Source organism: Trachinotus anak, unplaced genomic scaffold, assembly GCF_046630095.1.
Source record: "Trachinotus anak isolate AG129_WGS33_773 ecotype Australia unplaced genomic scaffold, CSIRO_AGI_Tana_v1 ptg000032l, whole genome shotgun sequence".
NCBI classification, from domain to species: domain Eukaryota; kingdom Metazoa; phylum Chordata; class Actinopteri; order Carangiformes; family Carangidae; genus Trachinotus; species Trachinotus anak.
The window spans coordinates 2,056,933-2,077,500 of NW_027273883.1; the positions used below are offsets into that span (position 1 = coordinate 2,056,933).

The 20,568-nt window shown below is 42.4% G+C and overlaps 1 protein-coding gene across 2 annotated transcripts in view; it reads right to left on the reverse strand.

The window, feature by feature from the left end:
• Nucleotides 1–800: 800 nt before the first annotated feature.
• dennd4b (DENN/MADD domain containing 4B) overlaps nt 801–20,568 on the reverse strand; it is a 45,970-nt gene continuing 26,202 nt past the window's right edge. For both annotated transcript variants that reach the window (XM_071469398.1, XM_071469399.1), the window contains exons 5-29: nt 20,465–20,568; nt 19,234–19,475; nt 18,735–18,801; nt 16,986–17,044; nt 15,922–16,066; nt 15,564–15,739; nt 14,915–15,015; nt 14,470–14,685; nt 13,423–13,568; nt 12,785–12,918; nt 12,587–12,701; nt 10,812–11,018; nt 10,237–10,365; nt 9,962–10,106; nt 9,612–9,767; nt 7,881–8,118; nt 7,501–7,789; nt 7,206–7,310; nt 6,924–7,099; nt 6,126–6,282; nt 5,798–6,037; nt 5,244–5,340; nt 4,779–4,944; nt 4,546–4,604; nt 801–4,398 (exon numbers count right to left, since the gene is read on the reverse strand). The exon at nt 20,465–20,568 is cut by the window's right edge and continues 66 nt beyond it. In XM_071469398.1, coding sequence (XP_071325499.1) covers nt 4,253–4,398; nt 4,546–4,604; nt 4,779–4,944; nt 5,244–5,340; nt 5,798–6,037; nt 6,126–6,282; nt 6,924–7,099; nt 7,206–7,310; nt 7,501–7,789; nt 7,881–8,118; nt 9,612–9,767; nt 9,962–10,106; nt 10,237–10,365; nt 10,812–11,018; nt 12,587–12,701; nt 12,785–12,918; nt 13,423–13,568; nt 14,470–14,685; nt 14,915–15,015; nt 15,564–15,739; nt 15,922–16,066; nt 16,986–17,044; nt 18,735–18,801; nt 19,234–19,475; nt 20,465–20,568 — 3,815 coding nt within the window. In that variant the 3' untranslated portion in view covers nt 801–4,252. The remainder of the gene's footprint in view (nt 4,399–4,545; nt 4,605–4,778; nt 4,945–5,243; nt 5,341–5,797; nt 6,038–6,125; nt 6,283–6,923; nt 7,100–7,205; nt 7,311–7,500; nt 7,790–7,880; nt 8,119–9,611; nt 9,768–9,961; nt 10,107–10,236; nt 10,366–10,811; nt 11,019–12,586; nt 12,702–12,784; nt 12,919–13,422; nt 13,569–14,469; nt 14,686–14,914; nt 15,016–15,563; nt 15,740–15,921; nt 16,067–16,985; nt 17,045–18,734; nt 18,802–19,233; nt 19,476–20,464) is intronic.

Genomic DNA, 20,568 nt, shown 5'->3' on the forward strand with positions numbered 1-20,568 from the left:
TTATTTCTACCATCTAATTTCTTTTGGCCTTGATGCATTTCAAAATCAGCTTCATCCAATTTTTTCAAGGATTTCCTTTGTTTTGAAAATTCACTATGAGCTATTCTTTATAATTATCATGTTTATCTGTTGCTGGTTTGTGTGCTGAGGGGAGGGTGGAGAATCCATGAAAGGAGCTCAGCCTTTCAGATTCAGATTTTAGTTATGGACAGAAATCCATTTTTTTTAAATACAGAAAACAAAACACTGGAAAAGTAAAATAACACAATTTGAAACCATGTGGGAAGAAGTGTTACAATCTGTGAACACATAAAACCGCTGACGTTCGACTGGTGATCTGAATCATGAGCAGGTGTCTGCGGGTCTGAAAAGGCCTGAATTTCAGTCAGAATAAAGGGTGTTCATGATTTTATATTGAGAAATATGAGGTTTTACTTCCTTTGTGTGTACACTTAGAAAATTAAAATGAAATATAAAATATATTTTGTTTATTCATGTTTTTGTTCTTATGTTTTTATATTCACGTTTTAATGCTGCTTGCTTTGTGCTATTGGCTGCTTTAACATTGCACTTTCCCTGTTGACAGTTAGTGCTAATACTTTTATTTTGAAGGCAATCTCGTCTCATTTCCGGTTCAGCATGTATTAAATGCATGAGGATGCTGCGAATCATTGCAGAGGATGAGGATGATGAAAATAAAGATACATTTACTGCAAGTCTATTTTAGCAATTATAATAATTATATAAAACAATAAATGAAGAAATAAATAAGTTTTCTATCAAACAAAGACAACACAGCATTTCTGGCTCATCCTTGTCTTTTATTTTTGTGTTTTATAAAAAAAAACATTTACAACTGAAATCACAGCCATATATAAATTACAACAGCAAACACAATTATCTATTTTTAAATACACTCCTCAGCTCTGCGCCGACTGTAACCATTCAACCAATAAAACAACAAAGTGAGGTCAAACTCCCGTAGATTCAGCTCTGAACGAACTGCAGTCCTGTGCATTAAAATATACAGTGTGGTGTCTTCTCTCCATGACGCTGAGGGGAAAAACTATGAGTCTGCTGCAGTGAAACATCTTCCACAGACCGATTCTTCACTCCTCAGCAGACAAAGACTGAATGCTCACATTTAAAATAAAACATTCACTTTTCCAGTTTGAGTCAATATTTTTTTATGTAAAATTAGTTTGCAGACAGATTTAGTTTTTTTTTTTTTAATTTTTTGCTCCAGGGCACTTCTGCTGCAGCAGGGATCGAACCTGTGACACTCTCTAAACATGATCTTATTTTGGTTTAAATCACTGCACCATGAGATATAAAGTTCAGTACGTGACTGACACTTCTTACTGATGAGAGGAAATCAGTTACAATCAGGAATAAATTTGCCTTTTTAAACATTTTAACTGATCGATCACAGAGGTGACACCTGTGACCACACCTGGATGGGATCAGCTGTTCAGCCTGATGTGAAGTTACTCTCTGACCAGTTTCAGAAACACTATTATTGGCATTTTGTTGTGTTAATACGTCAGATTACTTAAACTGAAAGAAATAATAATTTCCTTGATTTTGTTATTTGCGACACAACTTCAGAGTTCAGAGGTCGTCAAAGTCGACAGCGTGAATCTGCATGTGTCAGTTCACCAAACTCCAAATGCTAAAGTGAATTCAGACATAAATAACATGCAGATGTGACTGTAGGAGCTCGACAGACTCTAAGTGTGCGAGTTCTCACCTGCTGCTGCCGACGTGCCCTGGAGCAAATGGTTAGTGGAGCTGCTGCTGAGCTGCACGGGTCAGCTGACACACTGGACGTCTCCCGGACAGACGGACGGGTGAAAATGCATCAGACCAGATCAGACCGAACACAAACTGAGCATGCTCAGAGGACGCTCCAAACAACGAGTCGCTCTCTGCTCTGCTGAGCGTCTGGTTTGGGACGATGACACTCGGGACAATAATCACTGTTCAGGTAAATAAACAGAATTCAAATCTTCATGTTCAATCTCTTCGAATATGACTATTCAGATTCATTAAGATGAAGATGTTTTGTCTGGTGTCTCCACCTTTAACTAAATCCAGTGTTTAACAAACCAGACCCTCGAGCAGAAAACAACATGTGGTTTTTCAGCGTCTACATGTAAACACAGTGTCCATTCACTCCCTCCTTAAGTTTCTCTCTGAAGCTGAGAAATCTTTTCTCAAACTGTCCCTTTAAATCAGCGGGAGATGAAAAAAAAACAACTTAAAACTTTATATGACCATAATCTTTGTCTCTGTGTAGCAGCTGAGAACATCATAACTGTGATAACCTGTGATGAAAAATGTCCTTTCACTGGAAACTGTCAGAATCACATTATTACACCAACTCTGGCTTTAATGAAGTCATAAATAACTCTACCCACACTTTGCTTTTATACAGATTTTACATTATTAAGCAGAGGTCACATGTCATAATGTGATGTCTTGTGTTAATATGTGTTAAAGAGACATTTTTCACAGGTTATCACATTAAATACAACATTTCAGCTGCTGAAACATTTTTGTTATAAAGGAGAAAGTTTTGAAGCAGGTAAATTTAAGACGTCTGTTTTTGTGTCTGTTAAAAAATCCTCCTGTTTGAATTAAAGCCCCCCTCCCTCTGTCGTCCCCAGTGAGTCACCCTCCTCCCTCCAGGATCTTCCTGACTTGAGAAGCCAAATCCAGACATGAATCTACTCTGACAACACAACCAGGCAGCGCCTCACAGAGGACTGATGACCTGAGGAGGTCTGAGATCTGATCTGATGAGAGCTTCAGGGAGTTTCTTGTTTCGTTGGTGGTTTTAATGAAGAAAGTAGAATTTAAACCAGACACCATCTCCTTCACCAGGTCGTCCTGATCCTGCTCACAACTCTGGATCAATCGTCTTTGAAGCGCTGATCATCTCTGAAGGTTTAACAGTGAATCTGTGTAACGATCAGGCTGTAGGACAGGAACCATGTCGGGGTCACAACTTAGATCTGAGGACTCACAGGAGGCTTAATGGACCAAAAACAAATATAATATGCTGCAAAACTGTTTCCAGTGTTTGATTCTTTTTCAACCTGCACAGCTACAAACGGCTCCTCCATCCATCTCACTGTCACCTTCTCTTTTCTTTTGCTTTGTCACAGGAAGACGATGTTTCAAATCTCTGGCTGGTCGGTGAGAACAACAACAGAACAGTGACAAACATGAGGGCAGTGATTCAGTGATCTTAATTAAATAATTCTTAGAGATCCTTCCAGTTCTGACCTGATCAACGTTATTTAACCAAATTTAAGTGAATCTTTTCAAGAGTTCTGGATGATCCTGAACAATCCTCATCAGCTTCGTGTTTGGTTTTGTTTCCTGATTTGAGGGATGAGAGCGATGCTTTTCCTCCTCCAGCATCGCTCTGATAACTTCAGAAGGTTCCCAACAGGCAGATGATCAGAAGTCTGAGGATGGTGTCGTTCCTCCAGAAGACTCCAGACAAACAGAGGTTGATTCTCCACTTCTGGTTTTCTCTGACTGCCTGATAACAGACATCGGTTCCTGACTTTATTCCCTTTTAAAAACCTCACCACACTGACAACCAGACAAACACACAGACAAAGCAATGACAGGAAGTGTCCAGGAGTTTGAAGTCGACCTGAAGTCTGAAGCTTCTCTTCAGGTTGTATTCGGAGTGTTTTATAAATGTTGGCGCTGCCCTTTTCATCCTTATTTCTTAATAAAACCCTGAATGTCGTTGATCTCGCTGCTGAGGGGGAATCTGACATCCTGTAACTCTGCAGTTAAAACATTCCCGCTCTCAGTCCTCAGAAGATTCCCAGCAGCAGTGACGACGAGGGAAAAACAAAGTTTACACCAACACAGCTGATTCCTCTGGACATGCAAAAACTCGAGCTTCTAACAGTTTTCTTGCCTTCAAACGACACAAGACTGATGCACAGGTCACTGCGCAGAACGATCCATCCTGGGCTTTCTGTTTGAGCGCCTAAGTATCACTCAGCTCCGTCTGCTGCCGCATCAACTTCCTGGACCTTTAATGAGACAAAGAGCAGCTGGTTTCACACCGACGAGGCAAACAGAGGTGCAGAGGACAGGAAGGAGTGCGACGCTCTGACGTCCACCAGGAGGCAGCAGAGAGGTGAAGAATACAAGCAGGTGAAGGCAGCAGGGGTCCTGGGTTTCCCCCTCAAAGGGCTGAACGTGTTGCTCCTGGGGTCGATCAGCATTCGAGAGGCGGGTGGAAGCTTCGTCTGCAGTCGATGGCTTTGGGGCTGGGGGGCTGGGCTCGCTTCTTTCGGAGCTCCTCCCGCCCCAAAGTGCTGCTGAGCCGAGAGTACGCCGCCTTGTACTTCTTATCGAACGCAGCTGCAGACAGAGAGAGAGAGGGGGAAAGAGACTGTTCACCTGACCAGATGTGGGGTGAACCTGTCAGCTGTGACCACTGTGGTGACCACCCAGAAACCTCTAGTCTGTTTCTACCGAATCACATGACTCTGCTGTGGTCAGTCTTACCAATGTGGTCTTTGCCCATAGCTGCCAGAGTGAGGAAGAGGAACTCTCTGTACAAACTCCTGCCAGACACAAAACAGAACCTTTTATTCTTGTGAGTCTGGGAAGTGTCACAATCATCATATAATCTCAACTCTACATTCACCTTGTTTCTTGTTACTCACAATACGTGAACGTGATGATAATCCTACATTTAAAGTTCTCTGCAGCGTGAACATCTACACCCACGAGCTCACCTCTGTATTCTGGGCGATCCCGGCTGTTTGGCCAGCGTGTCCAGGAAGAGTGTGACGGCCTTGTGCACCTCATTCATGCCGACCCAGCGCAGCACCTCCTCCAGGAAGGACAGGGTGAACGGGTGGTTGTGCCTCCGCCAGCTGTAGTTTCTCATTGGGATGCCGCCTGGAGGAAGGAGCAGCAACAGAGGACAGACATTAAACTGAAATAATAGACATGCAGCTCGTTAGCGCTGCTGATCCAGACACGGTGGCGCTAATGAACGGTCATGAGGATTGACTCTCTGGACTGACAGAGTCGGACCAACACTGTTAACATGAAGAAAATTATCTGAAGAAAACCACCTTTACTTCACTTGAATTAGAACAAATAAAAATGCTGATCAGAATGAAAAGCCTCAGAGTGAGTGTGAGGTGGATCAGTCACAGTTCAGTCCCTGTGTCAGTGAGTGAGCTGCGTCTTACTGTGGATCCTCCAGACGACATAGAGGGGGGGCCACTGGTCTGTGTCTGGGACCAGGGTGTCCCAGAGGAGCCTCACCCTCACTGCTGAGTTCTCCAGCTGGAAAACATAACACACATGATTAGAGAAAGAGAAGAAGAGAAACACGTCTTTCATTTTACCCTTCATTTTATTTTTTGGTGCCACTTTTACAAATGTTGTTAATTATTTCTGCATCAGCAAGTTTTGTTCTAATTTGTTATGAGTTGAATAAAACGTTGTCAAATCTGGATCTTATTCTGCTAAAATGTGGATCTGCAGCTTTAGAGCAAATGTTTGTGTTTCAGATTGTGATCTGAGTTGTTGTGGATAAGAAAACAGAACATTTGAAGCTGTAGTTCTGCAGTAAATCACTGAAAACTCTCTGTTTTCTCCAGGTTGTGGGCATCTTTTTTAAAACTCGATTAAACAAAGACCTCAGTGTTACTCTGTCTCTAACTCTGTCAATAACTCTTTGGTTATTTGGACTCAGACTCAGGTAACCAGGACTCGACTGCAGCGGCGGACTGTGTGTTACCTGCGTGAACTGGCTGACCAGTGGCGAGGCTCTGACCAGTTGCAGCAGGTTACTGGGCAGACCGAGGCGCTGGAAGTACCAGACCAGGTTCCAGAAGATGATGCAGTGGCTGTCCAAGAACTGGGGCTGAGCCAGGACCGCCTCGCCCTCGTTCTCCAGCAGACTCTCCAGCTCCTTCCTCAGAACCAGAGGGCTCAGGTAAGCCACCGTCACCTGAGGAGCCCCACCCACTGATGAACCCTGGGGGAGGGAGGAGGGAGGAGACTGTCAGGTTAGGCTGGGGGGACGAGAAGATGAATGAAAGCAAGACATCTTCCCAAACTGTTACCGTGGTGGTTCTGCTGGTCTCCGAGTAACTGCTGGTCTCAGAGCTGGAGTCTTCACTCAGACCATTACACTGCAGTCGCAGGGAGGCCTCGTGACCACTGGGGGGCCTCACCGCGCTCTCCACCTCGTCCTCCGTGTTCCAGTTGGTGCGCTCCGCACTGAGGACAAAGAGGAAGCGTCAACACGGAGCGACTCGTACTTCGATCCTCGAGTTCGTCTGAGATCAAGTGTTCTGGGAATTTATTCATCTACTGCATCTTAAAAGTTTTGCACATTTTTCCTTTTAATATTTTCATCTGACGACAACGAGTTTTCTGTTGTCATGTTTGACACTGAGAAAATATTTATCTACTTCTCTATATTTCTTCTTTATTTGTACTTTTGAGCCCACACCTACTTTTTACTGAAGTTAGTAGTTGTCCCTCATTGTATGAATCTTTCTTATAGCCCTGTTTGTTTCTCTGGGTACGTCCACCCTACTGAATTATACTGGTCACTATATAATGCATGTACTGCTGAGGGATAAATAAGCCATGGCTGCTACATAGTGTATAAAAAATGAATTATCAATGACTTTACTCTGCGCAATTGTCCTTTTTACACAGAGATGTTTGCAGATCCAGGTTCCTGGAAGCTTTGTACAGGATTGATTTTTTGCTGCATCACACAATCCTGCAACACTGAGCCACCAACGTCCCCTCTTATTCCTGGTCATGGAGACTGGATCTGCACCAGTTTCAGATCTACAATCCAACTACAGCATCAATCCTTAACCACAGCCAGACACCAGGTTCTGTACCTGCTGACAGGACCGAGGTCACAGATCTCAGCGTTGAGGAGCGGGACGAAGGAGGCGCAGCAGAACGGGCAGGAGGAGTTCAGGTTGGAGTCGTCAGACGTCCAGCCGGCCATGATCTCCTCGTCATAAACCAGCGAGTTACAGCTGCGACACGGAGAACAGCTGGACATCAACACCTGGACACAGAGAGGGGAGGGAGGGGTCAGAGTGAGCACAGCTGGATATCAACACCTGGACACAGAGAGGGGAGGGAGGGGTCAGAGTGGGGGAGGTAAAACTTACCTCCAGCCCAGCCCCCTCCTGGTTGGCGTCCCAGGACCTGCGCAGAGGATACGCTGGACTGGGCGTGTCCGTCAAGTCCAGGTCACTTCCTACAGACAACGAACTCTGAGAAGAGAAAACATGGAGCCCGATTATTTAACAAATCACAGAGGAAAATACTGATCAAAGATATTCTGGTCAAAGATATTTTGTTGAACAAGAGAATAATAATTTTTATCTTCTTTGATTTCTAAGAGCAGAGTTGATGGGAACTGAGAGAACGGCACCTCAGGATGAAGCTGATCTGGGTACAGACCTCTGAGGTGGCGCTGACCAGCCTGTCCTTGGCTTTCAGCAGCGTCTCAGCCACTTGAGCTTTCCTGGACTGTCTCTGCTCAGACACTCTTCGTCCAATCCCTCCTCCTCCTCCTCCCGGTCGCCGGTCGTCCACGCTGGCGGCTCGACGCACCGACACTCTGTGTCTGGTCGGGGTGAGGAGCTGCTGGAGTTTCCCTGCCAGCCCTCCTCGGCTCGGGGAAGACACATGGTTGTAGTTCTCATCCACAGCCTTGTTTCTGCCGGCAGAGTCCCGCACTGCCGCAGGTCTGGAGGTCAGGGAGGAGAACAGAGGTTCATTTAAAGGAATAATCTAAACAGGTGAATCTGGTTCTGAGGCAACGCTCAGCCCTCGCTCACCTGCCATCTCTCTCCACCGGCTGACAGCTGCAGTCCGGCTCCGAGTCGGCCGACTCTGCGCACTCTTTGTAGAAGTTCGAGAGGCAGATCTGACTCCGCCGAACCAGAACACCACCGGGGGGCACTGGAGGAGGGGTGGAGGTGTCTCTGATGCCCAGGGGGGGTTTACGGGAGACGGCGTCACTGCAGCCATTGGTCGCAGTGTTCCAGGGCACGGTCCTCTTACAGGGTTTGACCTCTGAGGGACGGAGAGGACAGAGAGGAGCTGTCAGAGCTGCTGGACAGGAGAGAATAACTCCAGACATCAGAGAATAAAATATTTGCAGATAAACTGATAGTACAGGATCAATATCTACTGAAAACCATAACACTGAACCGGCTGCAGGTGAAACTCCCGACCAGACGACTGGACTGCAGCCGTCACTGATAGGAAGTGCACAGACCAGCAGACCTTTAGGATAAAAACCTGGAAGATATCCTGGATCAAAATACTGTTTTCTGTGTGTGCCAAAACCATTAAATGCAGTGAATGATCCAGTTCCTGTATAAATTAGATGTTGCCATGTAAACCCACTGATTTTTACTGAAAACATCAATATAAATTTAGTTGGGATCAAAAATGTGCTGAAGCTTCTTTATTTACACACAGACTGATTTTTTACTTCTTATATTGCAAATAATCTGCATTTTGAAAAAGGTTTAATAGGTTTAATAAAAGTTTAAGACTTACTGCATTTTATTTAGTCTTTAAACACCTTTCAAATACAAACAATAAAACAGACTTCATGTTTTTCCAGGTCAGAGATTAGACACTCAGAGGGTAGTGAACCAGACTTGGTCAATATATTCATTAAAGCAGATTAAGGAAAAAAACATGTAATGTCACGACTATACAACAGAATACAAACTTCCAAAAACTTCATTACTGTTTACGTCAAACATAAAGAGAGAAAGAATCAGGCCTGATCTAAAACTCAGAGAAAGCTCAGCTGGAAAAAACTTAATACAATATTTTCTGACTTTAAGACTGGAATGAGTTCAGGCTGGCTCTCAGGGACGGACAGATGCTGGAAGCAGTGTGTTAAAAATATTTTCTGGGCTTGCTCTTTAATTTTTCCAGAGATTGTGAAAGAAATAATGAACATTTTTAGAGCAGCAGCTGATGGCTCCTGTGTCACATCATACCCGGGAAAAATCCCAGAAAACAGCTCAGGACGAACATCTGTTTAAAACACTTGGCTGCGAGAAGCACCGTCGCACAGAAACGGCTGCAGCCAGAGGCGCCGGGCCCCAGGGCGGAGAAACCTAACTCCATAGCCATGTCTAAAAATGTGGCTCCTCCCCCTCCTTTAAACAACCAATGGAAGATTTGCAACGACATCTCAGAAGCTGTGTTTCCAACAGCGCAACTGGAGCTTCATGTGTTGATGAGCACTGGTCTTATAATGTAGGTTGTTTACACTGTGACGACACTAAAATTAATTAGTGGTTTATTTAGGTTTTTATGATTCTTTATAATCTAGATTTTAAAATTCTACTAACATAACTTTTGGAATACAAAAAAAAAAAAGTTTAAATTTTGTTAATTTTTCATTGGTGCCAGATTATTTTCTACATAACAATGATGAACAATGATTGGAGGGGTCCTCTGGTAATCTTTTGCACAGGGCCCCAGTATACTAAATATTTGAAATATCAATAAAAATAAAGTTGAAAAAGTTTATTTCTTACTGTCGGTGGATGTTTTCATGCTGCTCAGACTGTTGCTCTTCAGCAGGGGCCCGGTCAGAGACTCATGACTGGAGCTCTCAGACAGACCGCTCCAACTGGACTGACGAATCAGGGTGGAGCTGGGGCGGGGCCTCTGATCAGGGTCCACCATCGCTTCTTATAAACATGAAAAACAGAATACATATAATTATAACATCATCCTTTTTAAACACTGTTCTGGATGTGTTTGGTTCATAGACAAACACCATGACTCACAGTTGCCATCTTGGCTTTGTGATTTGTTATAAAAACCTTGACAGGCATCTCTGATGCTAAATTGTGCAAAAATTATTTATTAAAATATTTCTGACCTCCTCGCGAACCCACTGAGCCGCTCTTCTGACGCCGTTTGATTGGCTGTCTGAACTGGGCCACGGCCAACAGGACGTTCCTCAGCTTGGCCCAGCGGAGACGCCCGCCCTGATTGGTGGAGGGCCACTTGCTCTCCAGCACTGCCTGAGGACAGAGGACATCTGATTGAATCAAACTCTCTCTGTGAACATTTCGTCTGTAGATTCTGACACAGTTACATAGTTCTGAAGATCCAGTACAGTGTGTGTGTGTGTGTGTGTGTGTGTGCTGGGACCTTGTTGTAGTATCCGTAGGTGATGGTGTTGGGTGTGATTCCCGCCTTCTTCATCTCCAGCAGGACTCGAACGGCGAGGACCGGCTGCCCGTACTGACCACACAACTGCATCAGGATCCGGTAACACACCTGTAACACACACACACACACACACACACACACACACACACACACACACACACACACACACACACACACACACACACACACACACACACACACACAGTCACTATCACAGGCTCTGCTTTTTCTCTTAGAGTTTGTTGTCAGTCCTGTTGATGACGCCACATGACAACAACACAACAGTGACCACTGGTTCACTCGATCAATAGATGAATTGTTTTGTCTATAAAATGTCTGTTATTGTTTATCAAGAGAAAATTCAAAATTCATTTTCTATTGGTTGCCAGGGAGGATCAGAGGTCATGGTTTGGACCACCGGCTGGTTTGTTGCAGCGTCTGTGTTTTGTGCATCTTACATAGAATCAAGTTAACTTTGTGGTTGTTTGAATCCAGACAGAACCGACCCAGAACAACGACACTACAGCAGTGATCTCTGAGCCCGTCAGTCTCACCTCGTCCGGCAGCACCACCTTGCGGTTCTCCATGTGTTTGAGGACGTCGTAGGCCGCGTGCAGTGCGCGAACCTTGGCGGTCTCCGCCCGAACGAAGGTGGGCAGGTAGATGAACCAGAGGCCGTAACAGTGGCCCAGCAGACACTTAGACCACATGTCCGGGACTGCAGAGTACTTCTGAGCTCGCTTCTGGGCCAATTTAATCTCCTGGTGGGTAGAAAATATTAAATCAGATTAGACTCTGTGGGTGTGGACATGTTGGAGAAGGTTAAAAAAAAAAAGATGGTTGGATGTCTGGAGCTTTGATGTGGTTCAGCTGGACTTCCTGACATCTGTACTTGGTTCAGTTTGGTTTTATTTTGTTATAAAATAACATACCTAACACACAACGTCCAAATATTCATAAAAGATTAAAAACATAGATTCAACACAACAGGAAAGGTTTGCATCAGAGGTGCAACAAATAAACCACACAACACAAACAAGGTAACACATGAAATAAAAGTAAAGTAATTAAAATAAAATTGGAGCATGATAAAAGAATAAAAACACTATAAGTCAAAATAATGTATTTCCATAGTGTCTGACTGCTGAGCCGCTGCAACACTACTGCACAAAAGCTGTAACATAAAGATCAAATATCACAATAAATCAAACATATTTAACAGTTTTTTAACGCGTTTTTAAAAAACGGCCTCCACCCACCGAGAGGATCCAAATCTAAGCTGCTTCACAATTTGAATATATCAACTGTTGCACCTGTTTCAAACACCTGAAAACAGTCTGCTGTCACTGACACGTTCACACACATGAACCTGCAGCTGGACACTGATCCCTTTCAGATTTGTTTCACTATTTTAATCATTTAAAATGTTTTGACTTTATAATAATCAAAGATGTAACAAATCCTCTTATTGCTGTTGTTTAAAAGACGACTGTAACAGAGACACCGCAGTTAACACTCGGTTCTATCAGAGCCATAAATAGAGCCATTTTTTTTTCGTCTTCTGTTGCAGGGATCTGAAAATATAACACAGTCTGTGGCTTTTAAATATTGGATGATCAGTGAAATATTGATAATGATTCATTAAAATAAAATGAGACAGTTAACAAGGTCCTCTCCTTTCTTCATTCAGGGAAAACTGGGACACTGTAAAACCACTTCAGAGTCCGGAGATGAACTGATCAGACCTTTTCTCTCCTGGTACCAGGTCTCAGTTTCCTGTATTAGCAGCCTGTATATGTCACTGCACGGAGCATTTAGTTGATTCTTCTTTATGGTGACAAGAGGCCACAGACTTCACCGCCCACCGTGACTCAATGAATGTAACAACTGAAACTCTGAATGTTATAATGACACTGATGGAGAAACTGTATTCAGTACGGATCGGGCTAATACCCGATCCGCTCACTACAGTCAGAATCAGCATTGGTACCATGTATTTTCTTAGACTTTGATCCTCAGGTCCGAGGACAGAAACATAAAAATATACAACATCACCACAAGTTATCCACCAGAACATGTACACGCTAAACTTCTACCAGAGATCCTGATAACTTTCTCTGGGCTCAGTCCCGATCCAAGTCCCTGAGTAATGAGTTTGTGCTGATACTGAGTCCGAAGATCTGAGAAAGTGGGAACGATCAGCTTCTATGTGCCACATATCTTTTTATTTTTAATGTAGGGAGAGATGAAAAAGATCAGATGTCAGAAGTGTCTGTTTTTTGGGTTTAACTTTAACGTTAATGTTTTTGAATGTTGTGTGTTGTTGTACCTGTTTTGTGCGTCGAGGGGCGGGGCTGCTGGGGGCGCTGCCTTTAGCAGGGACACGGAGCTGGTCCTGCGGCTGGTCGAAGAGCTCTGGCTTCAGGGTGGGGAAGGTCTCATAACTGGACACATGAGAGGAAAAACAACATCCTGTCAGCCTGTTGTACGAACACGAGAGCACGACAGAGTCAGGGCGGAGCTGTACCTGTAGAGGGCGGGACACTCCGACCCGTCAGGTTCCTGCGGTTCCTCAGGAGGCATGATGAAGACGGTGTGTTCTCCACTGTGAGTCTCATCCAGATCGATCAGCCTCACCTCCTCCGGCTTCTCCACATCCACCTGGTAACAGACATCAACACAAAACACAACAATCAGACGTTTCTCTTCTGTAACAGGAGGAAATAACAGGAAACAGGAAACATCCGTTCAGCATCAAGGAACTTCAACAGAGCTGAAATGATCAATTAATTTATCAATAAGTCAATTAACAGCAAATTAATCTGCAACCACTTTGATTATTTATTATTTCAGTTATTTTTCAAGCAAAAGTACAAATGTGAAAATGTTTTTTGTTTTGTATGATTATGAATTAAATGTAACAGGGTTTTGCACTGTTTATCAGGTAAACCAATAAAATGTGACTAATCAATTAATCAATTTATTAGGAAAATAATCTAAAATAACTGTGAGCTGCTGCCCGGAAGTGTGGTACTGAAGTTATTCCTCCACATCTGAATATAAGACAAAACGGTGACACATTAAAGTCCAGTTATAAACCTGCTGTGAACACAGTTCAGCTGCAGTGGAGGCAGCAGGTGAGCGGTGAACAGGTAGAGCTCTGACCTTCTGGACGCACTCGTCGAAGAACTCGAGGCAGGCGTGACGGTCGCTGACGAAGGAGCACTCCTCAATGAATTGGGTGAACATCTGAGTCCTCGTCAACTGGTTGTAAAACTTCTGCTGTGTCCGGTCCCGAGACTTCAGGAAACCTGCAGGAGGAGGAGGAGGAAGAGCGGATTCGTCGATCAAAGTCGGACACAGAGTGTGAACCTGATCTTAATCTGCATCTGTGGTTTGATTCAGGTTCAGTGACTGTTGATGCTTCATCTGCTCCTCCTGCTGTAAAGGAACTAAAACCTGAGACATTCGAGTCAGTGATGTGATCAGAAAGAAAACCGGGTGATGTGAGTTTATGTTCCTGATGTTTTGTTCCAGAAAATTACATTTAAATAAAATAAGGTTGAGGATATTCACGGTTCCCAGAGGAGAACTCCTCTTTTAAAAAAAAAAGAGGCTGTTAAAGGCTGTAGAAACAGATAAAACACAAGTATGTTTTTGTTCTGTCCAACATTTCCATTGTATGTTCTTTTAAGAATTTTGCAGCCTCTAGAGGACGATGTTGAGGCTTCAGACTTTAAGTGTTGTTATAAATGTTTTTAGTCAGAAAACTCAAAGCATATATTCTGTATTTATTGTTAATAACTGACTAAAACTATGGCTCATAATTTGTTTAAAATGTTTACATACCATTATAATACCTGACTTTTGGTATCAATGACAAAAAAATCCTTTATATAAAAATATTTTCAACAAAACCTTTTTTTATTTTAAGAATTAATTTTTAAAATATATAATGTTAAAAACACAAGCAGGCATACAAGAACCTGAACGAATCAATCTTAATCTTAAAAATCATGATTCAAGAATAAGGAAAAAATAAATAAATACAGAGAATCTGAGCAGGTTTTCAGAGTCCCAGACTGTTTTTCATATCTGGTGCTCAGTACCAACATGCATTTTCAGCCCTAAAGCAACTAACTTATTATTTTAGTTTACTTTTTTAATTTCAGCTCTGTCACACACACACACTCTCCCTCTGTCAGAACTCACCTTGCAGGTTGAACAGGGAGCTGCAGTCGGTGGTGGTGTCTGACGGGGCCTCGGTGATGGGCAGCAGGAAGGTTCGGTATCCTCGCAGCAGGCAGCTCATGAAGCGCAGAAACGCCTCCTGGATCTCCAGCTCCAGCTGCTTCTGACGCCTGTAGATCTGATCGTAGTCGGTCAGCAGGAACTCCAGCGTCGCCTCCTCCTGGCCAGGTGTGCAAACTGCAGACACCAGAGGTGAGTGGATGTAAGATTCATTCATGTGTGATTATACAGTGGTGAAGTACACACAGACACCTGTACGTGAGTATTTCCATCACGTTACTTTCACTACATTTTAATGGAAAATATTTTACTTTCTCTCACTGTCATCTCTGAACCAGTGTGTAATTTTATTTTGAAAATCTCCATCTATCCACCATGTGATTGATTGTTGAGGGGCGTCACTCACTCTTCTCCAGGGTCTTGTGGAGGTTGGTGAGGGTGTTGAAAAGAGTCTTGCCGTGCTTCCTGGGTAACGATCGCCATGACAACGGCTTCTTATCATCTGACCTGAGACATGAGAGAGAAATCATCATGGAACCATGATGATCGGTTTTCAGTCAAATTATGTTGAACACTCATTCAAAAATTAGTTAGTTGCAGCTCTATAACTTTATTCTGTGGTTGAAAACATTTTTCTAAACACGTTTCCTACTTTTCAGCATAAATTAAATTTGTGTTTCTCTAAACTGACAGCTGTTTGTTGTCCTCTGCATACTGATAAGAAAATATGCACCTATGTAGATAGTCAATCAATAATTGCTTTGGAAGGTTTTTTATTTCATTAATTGATTCTAATTAAACTTTAGCTGGAGACCATAATTACTCTGGTGGCAGACTCCATCATGTTTGTTGAAAATTAAAAATGAAGGCAACTGTGATAAATAAATGAAGTTTTGCATCAGTGCAGTTTTAATTTATGTAGTTTTTCTATAAATTAAATTATTTGTTGTTTTAAAGTCAGAAAAAGATACAAAACCATCACAAAGAGACAAAACGGCTGCAAACAAATGTTACCACATCCTCTCAGTCTGGGGTTTATGTAATGATGGACTCACTGGAAGATGGTGTTGGTGTCCAGGTCGACACACACCACGTCTGCAGGGGGGTCGTACAGGTCGAAGTAGCTGGAGTGGACGCCCACGATGAAGGGCATTGGCGCCAGCAGCACGTCGGCCATCTGCAGCGGGCACAGAGGGATGTAGGGACAGATCCAGTGCAGGGGGAAGCTCATCTGGAAACACAAGAGGGAGATTATTATACAAATCCCATTAAAGAGCCACACCTCCACCGTCCTCACTGCTCCGTCAGGTCGTTTTGTCCTGATTCCCTCCGTCTACACCGACTCCTGCCAACACTCGTTTTAACATTTATAAGACCCCAAAAGGTGTGTGTAGAGTGTGTGTTCAGTCTCACCGAGACGAGGGCCTCGCTGACGGAGGTGAGGACGTCAGGCCGCAGCGAGTGCAGCAGCAGTTTGTGTTCGGTGAGGACGGCGAGCAGTAGCGTGCAGGCGTTTTCTGGACCCAGGTTCTGCAGCAGCTTTAGGTAGCTTGCACCACTGTCACACAATTAACACACAGTCAAAAAAGAGGCGTATCTGAACTTACTTGAAAAAGTAAATAAAGTGAGTCTAAATAAAAGCTGTGTAGTCGAAACCTTTTCTTCAACCTTTATTTTCCCTAAACCTCAGCCTGTCGTTTTTCTCACAAGTCTCAGGCGTCACTATCAGATCTTGGGGTAAAACCGAACCCAAGGTCTGAACACTGACCTTCGTCTGCACCAGGAGCAGTTGTTACATTAGCAGCAAAAGTTTCCTCTTTGCACAGAAACCACAGATACACAGATAAACAATCACTGTCGTTACTGTTGGAACAAAAGGTCTGAAGCCTCGCTGACTGCCTTTAAATGTAGCTTGGATTTGACAGTGAATTAAAACCTTAAACAAAGATTCTCTATTAACAAGGACAACCAGCACCAATGGTATGAGATGGTATACACTTCCTGTCTCCTGACTGGGCGTGGTCATGATGGCTCAAAGTCAAAACATACCAACAAAACAACACTGGATACCACTGCTTGTTTTTATCTGCTAGCTGAGTATCTGAGAAACCCAGTACAAGATCATATCAGTCTAATAACACTATTTATTTTACCCCCAGTTCAGTTAAAATACAAACAATAGTCTTATCAAGCAAAGAAATACAAGTTTTATTCATGGTTTGATTCTAAACGTCTGGAGGAAAAGTGACGTCTGCAGCAGTGAAACCAGAACCAGAACCAACAGAGACCAGATCTCAGTGTTGGCCTTGAATGAAGTTAATTTCCTCCTGATCTGTCTGTTTGAAAAAAAAAATCATTTTAGTGTCACAATGTTCAGAAGATCTGTGGCTTGTGATAAATGCTCTTGTTCCTGCTACATTAACATAAGGACCTGATCATTCTGTTGTTCTGCCGCAGCGCTGCAGCAGTAAACTGACCTGAGTGGGAGAGGAGAGGAGACCGGCTGGCAGAGCAGCAGGTTGTCATACGGAGAGAGCTGGAAGACACACACAGTCATGTTATACAGAGTGCACACACACACACACACACACACACACACAAATGTGAAGGAATATTTTCAAATTAAGATAAAAAGGGAATTAAAAAAAGAACAATGATTGTTTTAAATTAACAACCTGTAGTTTTCTTTTCACATTTTGACCATTAGTTGAATCAGTTATGACAAAATGTTAATTTTCCTTTAATCCTTTAATCTTAAACAAACAGGTGTGACACAAGGAAAGAAGCAGGAGCTGTCAGACTGGTTCCAAACCACTAAGGTAGAAGAGAAAGTGAAATGAAATGACTGTTATCATCTGAAGATCTACAACATGTGATGTGTCCACGTGTGTTTCCACTGTCTGAACTGAACTGACTCAGGTACAGAGCTGACGCTGCTGAGTGAAATGTTATAACTGACCTGAATGATGGGCAAAATTTCCCTTAAAAAATTTCAGGGATTTTTCACACAAACAAACAAAATCACTTATAAGGAATTTTTACACAAAAACAAAATTACCAACTCAATTGTCCCAGAAGTCATAAAAATATTATCCACCATCACATCTGAGCCCCTGATAGATCATCAGTGAATCACTATGAATTATTAGAAGAATTATTTGTCTGCTGATTGGAAACGATCAATAAATGGACTGATTCTGATTGGGCGTTGTTACCCAGTTCAGTCTGCAACCAGATCCTCACCTACATCCTGTTAAAGGAGGATGGGAGAGATTAAAGTCAAAATAAAAGTATGAAGACTTGTGTTGTCATATCTTCATTCTTCTTCTTCTTCTCTGAACCAAATCAAACATTTGCTCTGAACTGAAAAACTTTTAGTGACCAAGTACAACTTTAAGAATCCACAACAGAACTGATGCAGTTCTCATTCAGGTCCACGTCTGGAAACTTGCTAAAATAAAACCTCAGTCCAGGTCCTGCAGGATCTTAGAGCTGCCTTGGACAGAGTTGACCAGACGATGGTACAGATTAGAAAACAGGATTCTCTCATTTACTGGACAGGAGATATTTAGTCTGGTTTTATACATCTGAGTGTGTGGAGTTCCTCAAGGCTCAGTCCTCAGTCCTCTTTTATTTGTTTCCATGAGGCCTAATTACACAAAACTATAAAATCAACCATCATAATTATGAAGAAGTTACCCTGTTCTGACCTCAAAGCAACTTTTTAGCAGTTTATTGGTTTAAATAATAAGAGCCCAGTAAGAGTTTGAGTTTGTGAACTGAAGCAGTAATATATTCACAGCCTGTGGTTGTAGATTCCACTTAGTAAACCTGTAAAATAACTTATGAAAATGTATTAGGTTTTATTTCTTTTTGTCTCCAACTGTGTAACTTCATTTTTGTATTCACACACTCTCCTGTTTTTGGTCCAACTATAGAAAACACATTTTTTGTTTCACCAACTGGAATTTCTCCTGCAGAGGTAGAAATTTTTCAAATTTTTGGCAACATAATTTCACACAAACTAAATGACCTTCACTTGAAACCACAAATGTCTGCAAAAACTACATTTTAGAAAAATACAGAACTATACATCTGTGAGGTGTTTTTAAAGATTTAGCCTAATATAAAAGAAGTTCTGCTCTCTGAATGGTTAAGATATTATTTCTAAAAGACCTGAAGATGACCAGACATCACATACTGCAGGTCTGAGTCCTGGTCTGTACCTGAACGAGGATGCGAGGCCGCTGGGGGGAAGGAAACGGGACGTTGTGCATGAAGCTGGAGATGTGTCTGCAGAAAGACAGAAAACACAGAGAGACGGCAATTAAATCAAAAGTTTCTGTCCACAATTCAAAACGGCTATAATCTGGTAAAAATAACAAAAGGATGATGATTAATATTTGATCATCTTTCATTCCTCAAAAATCTGTGATCATTAAATCTGACGAGTATTGTTTCAGTATAAATTATTTATCAGGGTGGGAAAAGCTCTAAATATGATTTGACACCATCTGGAGACTGAAAAAGTCTACAATCAAACAAAGTGTGAAACTGTTACTGACAGTAATTTAAATATTTATTCACACTTTAAGAATTCAGTCTAAAAGTTTTAATTACTAAGTTCACTTTAAGGCTTTTTCTTTACTGGATAAATGAGTCATTAATGTAATAGATCTGATATCATCTAAAAAAGTGAAAACTGAAACTGAATCGTGCACTGACTTCTCCAGGGGCAGGACGTGGGGCCCGGAGATGGAGTATCTGTAGACAAAGGTGAGAAACTTCTGGAAGACGTTGAAGAAGGGCCAGTGGGAGAGGACGCAGATGCTCTTCTTCACCTGCAGGCTGCGGTTGGTGATCGGCCGCCGGTCGACCACGCTGAGGAGGCCGAGCCTCACACACTGCCGCTCCGACAGCAGCTCCCTGGGGAAGGACTCATAGAACTGGATGGCTGCTCCGTACACCTGCAGCAGGAGCAGAGGGCTAATCAATAATCTTTTTAATGGAAGGAAACAATTTAGAAAAATTGTCAAATGTGAGCTGGTTCCAGATTCTCAAACATGAGGATTTATGTCTCTGGGGTTTGGACAGCTGGTCTGAAGACGTCTCTGACTATTTTCTAACAATTTATTCGACTAATATTTAATTAATCAAATCAATCACCGTTGATTATTTTAAATATCAGTTATTTTCTGGTTATTTTCTCGATTAAATCAATTCATCATTTGGTTTAGAAAATGTCATAATTTCCCTGAATATTTTTACTAGAGCTGAAGGTGAAATTTGACTCTGTGTAATATTCAGTTTATTATCATATATGACACACTCATTAGAGAAACTGTAAAGAGAAAACATTTGTCATTTCTGCTTAAAAATGACCAAAAGAAGTGATTATGTAGTTTTCAATCAATCAAATAATCGATTAATTGACTAATCCAGTGGTTCTCAAACCTTTTAACAAGACAAAACAAAGACCCTAAACCATGATCGGATTTTTGCTTTTAGATGTTTGATTACAGAAAGTGTTTCAAACCAAATTAATCACGCGTTCTGTCATTGTGTCACTCCCTGGTGGAATTATAGTGGAAATTAATTATTCCCCTTTTTACTGGGGACCTCCTGGAACCCCCAACAGGACCCCTGTGGACCCCACTTTACAGATCTAGTGAAAAGCTTTGTTTCTCCACCATGTCCTTCATCTTTAATTCACCTGCTCTTCAGAAACATACAGTTTTCCTTGTAAACTGGTTCTGACAAACTGTAATTTACAGTTAAATTATACTAAAGATCTGTGGATCAAATACACACTTTCTAGACACACTTTTAAAGGACCATATTGATTATATCATACAAGGAATGAATAAACAAATTCTCCTACTAGGTAGAAATTTGTGTATTTGTGTGTGTGTGTGTGTGTGTGTGTGTGTGTGTGTGTGTGTGTGTGTGTGCCTACCTTATCCCCGGAGGCGGAGGTGAGGACGAAGGTGGAGAAGACGGGCAGCTGGTACTTTGTGTTCAGAGGCCAGCTCTCCACGGTGACGCCCATCGGCAGACAGA